Source organism: Gymnoscopelus microlampas, assembly GCF_963454915.1.
Source record: "Gymnoscopelus microlampas genome assembly, chromosome: 4".
Classification (NCBI taxonomy): Eukaryota; Metazoa; Chordata; class Actinopteri; order Myctophiformes; family Myctophidae; genus Gymnoscopelus; species Gymnoscopelus microlampas.
Genome location: NC_139941.1, coordinates 44,859,341 through 44,866,840, shown reverse-complemented (window position 1 = coordinate 44,866,840; position 7,500 = coordinate 44,859,341). Strand labels below are relative to the sequence as shown.

General features: G+C 41.9%; 1 protein-coding gene across 1 annotated transcript in view; it reads left to right on the top strand.

The window, feature by feature from the left end:
- adgrd2 (adhesion G protein-coupled receptor D2) overlaps positions 1-7,500 on the top strand; it is a gene marked incomplete at its 3' end in the record, with an annotated part of 32,642 nt that overhangs the window by 19,736 nt on the left and 5,406 nt on the right. The window contains exons 14-17 of the mRNA XM_084055512.1: positions 463-565; positions 1,403-1,556; positions 3,024-3,157; positions 4,220-4,335. Coding sequence (XP_083911638.1) covers positions 463-565; positions 1,403-1,556; positions 3,024-3,157; positions 4,220-4,335 — 507 coding nt within the window. The remainder of the gene's footprint in view (positions 1-462; positions 566-1,402; positions 1,557-3,023; positions 3,158-4,219; positions 4,336-7,500) is intronic.

The following is a 7,500-nucleotide window of genomic DNA, read 5'->3' as shown; positions in this document are numbered from 1 at the left end:
AACGTGCATGTGCGTGCGTGCGTGCGTGCGTGCGTGCGTGCGTGCGTGCGTGCGTGCGTGCGTGCGTGCGTGCGTGCGTGCGTGCGTGCGTGCGTGCGTGCGTGCGTGCGTGCGTGCGTGCGTGCGTGCGTGCGTGCGTGTGTGTGGGTGCGATTTCACCTCATTGGCAGTGTGTGTGTATGGAACTTTAATTGCATACGCACTTTGTCCTTGTACCCATTAGTCTTGTTTGTCTTGTCTTTAATTGCGTATACTGTACCATCTACTGTATGGAGCTGACCGAACTGCATTTCACATCCGTTTCTTTATGTTTCTAAGAGTCACAAATAAAGCTTCAACTGTGTGTGTGTGTGTGTGTGTGTGTGTGTGTGTGTGTGTGTGTGTGTGTGTGTGTGTGTGTGTGTGTGTGTGTGTGTGTGTGTGTGTGTGTGTGGTTACTTTTGTGAATTTGTGTATGTGCAGCGTCCCTAAGTCAGACCGCACCACAGTGCACAAGAACCTGATCGTGGCACTGGGGACCGCGCAGTTGCTGTTAATGTGCAGTGACTGGGCTTCTGCCAATGAGGTGAGACCGCACGCACGCGTGCACGCATGCACACATACACAGTGCATGAAATAAACAGTAAAATCCCCTGTTATCTTAATAGGTTGGTTTGACCCTTACAGGTCCAACCAAATGGTTGGTTCCATTTGTACAGTTAAATTAACACTGAGGCTTGTACTGTGTATACAGGAAACATAACAAATGTTTAGCAAGGTGGCAATCTACGGAAAAAGCACATTGATGACATAAATCGACATTGATTACATAAACCGCAGTCATATATTCTATGAATTATGTATCAATTTTGAATGGATTTTGAATGGAATAGTCTGGAACATTAACCTATACTGTTTATCCCATTTTAAAGTTATGTTAATATATTTTCATGAATGGACATGACAAAACAGTTGACAGCGTCCTGTCACAACTTTTGCTACTCCCTGTAGCATTCAAAGATTGTGGAAGAGTTGTCTGTTTTGAGAGACGACCTAACCCCTGATTTATACTTTATACTTCTGCCAGAACCTTCAAAGGGATTTGATATTATATAACAAGAGCTGGCCATCTGTCGCAGCCTTTAATTACCCCAAGAAATTGCATTGTGTTTAATATAGCTGTATATGGCATTGGTTCTCAAAGGGGGGTCCTTGAGGGGGTTCCAGGGGGTCCCCAGAAAAGAGAGGAAGCGTTTAACACTTAAGCCCTATTTGTGTCAGGCTTGTAGATTGGCTATGTTGGAAAAGTGTCTGTGACATGAAAATGCTCGAGAACCACATTACATGCAAAAAGTATGGCAATATCAGCTATGCAACGGCTATAGCTCTGTCCCTGACCTTCCATCCATGTTGTGGCCACCAGGGGGCGTGCTTGATGGTGACTGCCCTGCTCCATCTGTTCTTCATGGCCTCCTTCTCCTGGATGCTGGTGGAGGGCCTGCTGCTCTGGAGCAAAGTGGTCACAGTGAACATGAGCGAGGACCGCAGGATGAAGCTCTACTACGTCATCGGCTGGGGTAAGACCTAAGACCTGCTCGCTCTGTGTGTGAGGGCTTTCTAACATACACCAAGATGTCATATTAAAGTACACTCATTCGTAGTTTTGAAATCTGTTTTCGAACAGCTAAATCTTTTGTGATGTCAGGAGTGGAAGAAGATCCACCCTGGTAAACTCACCGAAACTCTAGAAAAAAATACAAGGATACTTATATATCATCAATATAACATTAAATGTCGCTGTTAACAGTAGAACTTCCAGAGTCTTCCAGAGCTTTGCAAATATACCTGTTTTTGAATGCGAGACTTTTACTATATTTGTTTATAGGCAAATATCCAACCAAGTTCTGTCAATACAGAATGTATGTATGGGGCGGCCATAGCTCAATGGTTAGTGAGGTTCCGGAGGTCCCAGGTACAATTCCAGCTCTCAGCAAGTGTCCCTGAGCAAGACACCTAACCCCTCACTCAAGCTGAAAAACTGTTCCCCGTGGGATGTGATTTTTTATTTATTCTTTTGATACCTATATCAGGTATCAAAAAAGAAATACAAAATAAATAAATAATAATGTACAACTAGGCTAGCTACTTACCACACACGTGATGTCATCACCGTGCAATTCCATTCTGCATACAGTCATCTCTCTCTCTCTCTCTCTCTCTCTCTCTCTCTCTCTCTCTCTGTCTCTGTCTCTGTCTCTCTCTCTCTCTCTCTCTCTCTCTCTCTCTCTCTCTCTCTCTCTCTCTCTCTCTCTCTCTCTGCCTCGTTTTAGTTTATACAGTGAAATCCATACATAATTGGATTTTTTTTTCCTTCTTGGTTTTAGTGTGTGATGGATTTTGTCATTTTGTCATTTGTCATCGAGATACACTGGCTGACCTCTATCCTAGTCCCCAAAACATCCTGCTACATGCTGCTGTTTTTTATTCCCAAATCTCTCTGGTATAATATAATATAATGTCTCTGTCGGGCAGAAACCTCGTATCTCCATATCTCAACTTTTCCAGTTTTCTTTCCTTCGTCACTTTAATGCCCTACTTTGTCGTACAAGAGTGTCAAGCTAAAGGGGTGAAAAAAGCCGATCTATAAAGTTCGCAACGCATCGCATCGTGACTTGTTGGGAGCTTGTAGATCTGCTATTTTATCACTGTTTCTGACCATTTCCGTTCCATTTCCGGGAAAAGTAACGGTTTTAGATCATACAAGGTTTCCCACTCGACAGCGATGATTAAGCTAGGAACACCACGTTCTCTTCCACGACGACACACAAGCACTCGATATTTAGGTGCCTGTGTGACGCAGCTGTCCCAAATGTTCGCTAGCAGACTAAATAAGACCGTCTGCCAAGTGGACTGTAGCGGCAGCCCCTGTTCTACCACTATATAAACACTTTTTTTTTTTTTTTTTAAAACGTACTGCTTTTAATCAGTGTTACATTTAGGGGGAAGGTGTTGTTGAAATCTTTTTTTGTTTAATTGTTTTACAGGACTGCCTGTTCTTATTGTCGGCGTTACGCTGTCGGTATCGCTGGACAAGTATAAGGCAGATAGCCACTGCTGGCTCAACGTGAAGACTGATATGATTTGGGCGTTCGTAGGCCCTGTCATATTTGTGTTGGCGGTATGCACTATCCTTTCTCTATACTGCTTGTGTATGTGTGCATGGATGTGTGCATGTGTGTATGTGTTTTAAATTAGACCCTATTTGAAAAAACATACATATTTCTTTAAAAAATAGCGTATCTAGAATCTCAAAACGTTTTTCAAAACGCCTACTGTATAACGACATGCCCAAAATAGGAACGTCAGGGTTAAAAAGGTTAAAATGTGTGTGTTTTATATACTATATGTGTGAGCATAGGCGTGTGCATGTATATATATGTATGCTGTATCTTCTTGCTATCTTCTTGCTGTATCTGTATTGCTTCACTTGAAGTATTCCTCACTATTCCTGTGTTCATGTAACTCTTTTTGTAAACCATAACCTCTGTGGCGTTTTAATTAAATCCAGTTATCTCCATCATTTACAATAAGAAATGCACAGAATAGAAATGCAATTTTATAGGCATGAAATGTAAAAATTCATCATTGAATTGTCAGTGAATTGATCAGTTTCCTGAGGTCCTTTAGTTAGATAGGACCTCAGGAACCTTGGAATGATTGGTTTGTCTCGTGAGGTTCAGCAGCAGACATGTACTGTATACAGTAGCCCGATTCATACTTCATACACAATGTGTTGTGAGCTTGTAGATCTTCGATTTTCGGTCTCCCTCTCAGCTGTGCCTTCAAATTTGAATTATTAAAATGAAAAAAAATATATTATTAAAAAAAAAAGATTAACAATTCAAACAAAAAATGTGAATAATGAAGGTCAGTCAACACTTGCAATACAGTATATGTACACTATTTTTTGATTACGGTTAGTTACTTTGTAATACATACATAAACCACTTCAGCCATGGCTGTTTGAAAATAGCAAGCTCACAACGTGCGGCTTTGCGGCGCATTGTGAGCTTTCACTCATAACAGTATTTCTACATGGTGGTATTGATACTTTTACTCTAGTGAAAAATGTGAGTACTTCTTCCACTGCTGGTTACATTCCATGATGCATGTCAGTTTGCAGCAGGTTTGTTGCTTTTGCCATATTATTCATTCTGTTTATCCTGCCGCATGCCTATAGGTCAATGCAGTGGTGCTTTGTCGGGTTGTCATGGTGACCGTTTCCAGCGCTCGTCGGCGCGCTAAGATGCTCACTCCAAGCTCCGCCTCCAAGATGCACACCTTTGACCTCACCTGGTGAGTCATAATGCACCCCCTCTCTCTCTCTCTCTCTCTCTCTGTCTCTCTCTCTCTCTTGCTCCAGTCTCCCCTCTTTGTCTTTGTCTTTTTTTCCCCTAATGCTTCCTTTATTAAGAATCCTTACCACTCACTTTCTCCTTTTCTCTTTTACCTTCTCTCTCACATTGCTCCTTCACCCTCTTTCACTAACTTTATCTCTCTCACACTCCCGATTTGCCTTATCTCATGCCTTATATCTCTCGTGATTATACCATTCTTTCTGTATGCTCTTTCTTTCACACAAATCATCTTGCATGTGCCCCACTCTCTCCTCTCTCTGTCTCATGATCTCTCCCTAAACTTTTCTGCACACCTCTTCCTCTGTCCCGTTCTCACTCACTCACCCTCTCCTCCTCCTCCTTGTGTGACTGGACTTGAACCAGCCAGTGGATACAGTGTGAGAGAGAAGGAGTCATGGTTGGGCAGTCTGCTGTGGGAGCTGTAGGGGCTTATCAGCCCAACACCTGGTCCAAGCACAACAGGCTGTGTGTGTGTGTGTGTGTGTGTGTGTGTGTGTGTGTGTGTGTGTGTGTGTGTGTGTGTGTGTGTGTGTGTGTGTGTGTGTGTGTGTGTGTGTGTGTGTGTGTGTGTGTGTGTGTGTGCGACCATACTTGTGAGGACCAAATGTCGAGCGAAAGATTTAGAATTAGAAAATAACATTCACTTTGGGATTAGGATTAGACATTTAGAAGTTATGTTTAGGGATTAGAGAGATAGAGTTAATGCCTGAGTTATGCCTGCACTTAGTTACGTGCTGGTGTCGTGCACCGAAAAATAGCAGATCTACAAGCACACAAGCTTGTGGATGTACAATTTTTCATCCTTTTGCCTACTGTGATAAATTACAAAAAAAAAAAAAGATGGCGTCCTAAAATGCACGTGTGTACTACTACTCATGTCTCTGAATTTAATGCTAAGTTACAGCTATAAATCTTGTTGGCACATAAAAATACTTTATCCGACAATAAACAATTGTTCAGCGTGCTGATATTAATGCTTTACTGATACTTAGTTGTGTGCACCGGTGTCACGCGGTGAAAATATCTGATCTACAAGGCAGCTCACAACGTCTCACATCAGGCTTAGACGGAGAGAAAGGTGTTGTTCATTATGTGGCATGTTGGACACATCAATCCCAAAGTGTCTGTTGTCAGAGCGCCATCACTGAAGTACTAGATGTCACTGGGTCAAGGCTAAAGGCTGAGATGATTGTGTTTGTCCATGACGGTGTCAACAAAGATATGCTGTGGGTCACCATCTGATTTGGAAATACATTTATTAGATGTTCTGGTTGGAGCAATGCAACGTAAAACCCCCCCTTAGGTTCAAATCAAATGATACCAGATACTGAAAACAATATGATTAAGTCGTTAATCACCCAGCGTCCCCATTTTGGGGCATTCTGCGAAAATAGCAGATCTGCAAGCCCACATCGAGTTGTGAGCTTGGAGATCAGCTATTTTCGGGGAAGATATTAAAGGGATATTTCACTTTCAAACCCCAAACATGACTATCTGGCTTTTGGGAGCACCCCAGACAGTTTTTGAGTCGCTTGATTCAGTACTTTTAGATTTTATCGGACAAACCCCCTTCCCATATAAACCCATTGTAATTTCAAACTCCCTTTTCACCATGTTAGATTCATTGAAAAAACCTGTCCTTGGTTCCCCTCACGTATTAGAAGGACAATATTGGTCACCAGAACCATTTTCAAAACTTTCATTTTCCATTTTCCGAATATCTTATTTTTGAACATTTTGGGGAAAGAAATCACTCTTCCTTAGTGCCCACTCTTACTGTATGGATTCCCTGACTTTATTTTCATTCCCTCCCTGGAGATTTGAGAATAGCCCTCTGCTTTCCTGCCGTATACGAGTTAGCCGTGCGGTGGAGTCTACAACGTTCTGTCATTTCAAAAAAATAAAAGGCTAGGAAAGGAACTGCTTGCTTTGTCCTTGTAGTCACAATGCTGAGTGAGAACCCAATCCTTGCACCCAGGTGCAGCAGTAGTGGCAACAATGACGGCAAGAACAAAGGCAACCATTTCTGCTTTGCCTTCTGAAATGCTGTGTCGTGTATTTGCCAATTTAAGCACCAAGATGACTGAAAGAGCGACTGCAAAGGGAGTGTCATGACGGTGTGCATTGGAGAGGGCGAGCTTGATGAAATTTGGAGGAGGAAATGTTAACTACTTCAGCCCTAGCATCCCTGGAGGCGAACAATCATTGAAATTAGACTATCTACAAGCTTGGCTATTTTCAGCAAAGAGATTTGGTGTAGAGGGAAAAAAAGAGGGCACCTAGTACAGTGCCAACTCAGGTCCGTTTGACCAAGTATAAAGTTCCAAGGGGAAAAAAGAAAGAAATCACATTAGTATGCCTTGAAATTCCCACACTGCATTCTGCATGATGTGCTATCTGAAGTTGCTAAAAAGTGAAAAATGAGAAAGTAATCTCTGAATTTGCTTTGAAATATTGTGTCTATCAAACAAGGATGTCATTGTGTGTGTGTGTGTGTGTGTGTGTGTGTGTGTGTGTGTGTGTGTGTGTGTGTGTGTGTGTGTGTGTGTGTGTGTGTGTGTGTGTGTGTGTGTGTGTGTGTGTGTGTGTGTGTGTGTGTGTGTGGGGGATGGATGGATGGATGGATGGATGGATGGATGGATTTGTGATCCATGCCTATATGTGTGTTTGTACGTGCATGATGCATATGATTGTGCACGTGTGTCTACTGTATTAACCTGTTAAAAGCAGGAAAGCATCTGTGTCATTTTATACTTTGGCTATTCAAAAATAGCAGACATACATAGATCTGCTATTTTTTTTAAATCCTTAACATTTTTGAAAATCTTTGAATATATATATATTTTTAAAGCCAACATTTTTAACTCAAATCTTTGCTTCTGGGGAGGTCCCTGGAACAAAATATTTTGAGATGCGCGTAGCGGCCAAATACATTTTGGGCGTCCTTGACATGGAAAAAGTTTGAGCACCACTGATATTAGTCAGGGGATATTAGCAGAATATTTTCCAATCTTGGAATAAATTCCTTATCAAAACAAATCTTCACCAATGTGTTGGTAAAGGTGTCTAGTAACACATCTCACAAAGACTGAAATGCAGTTTC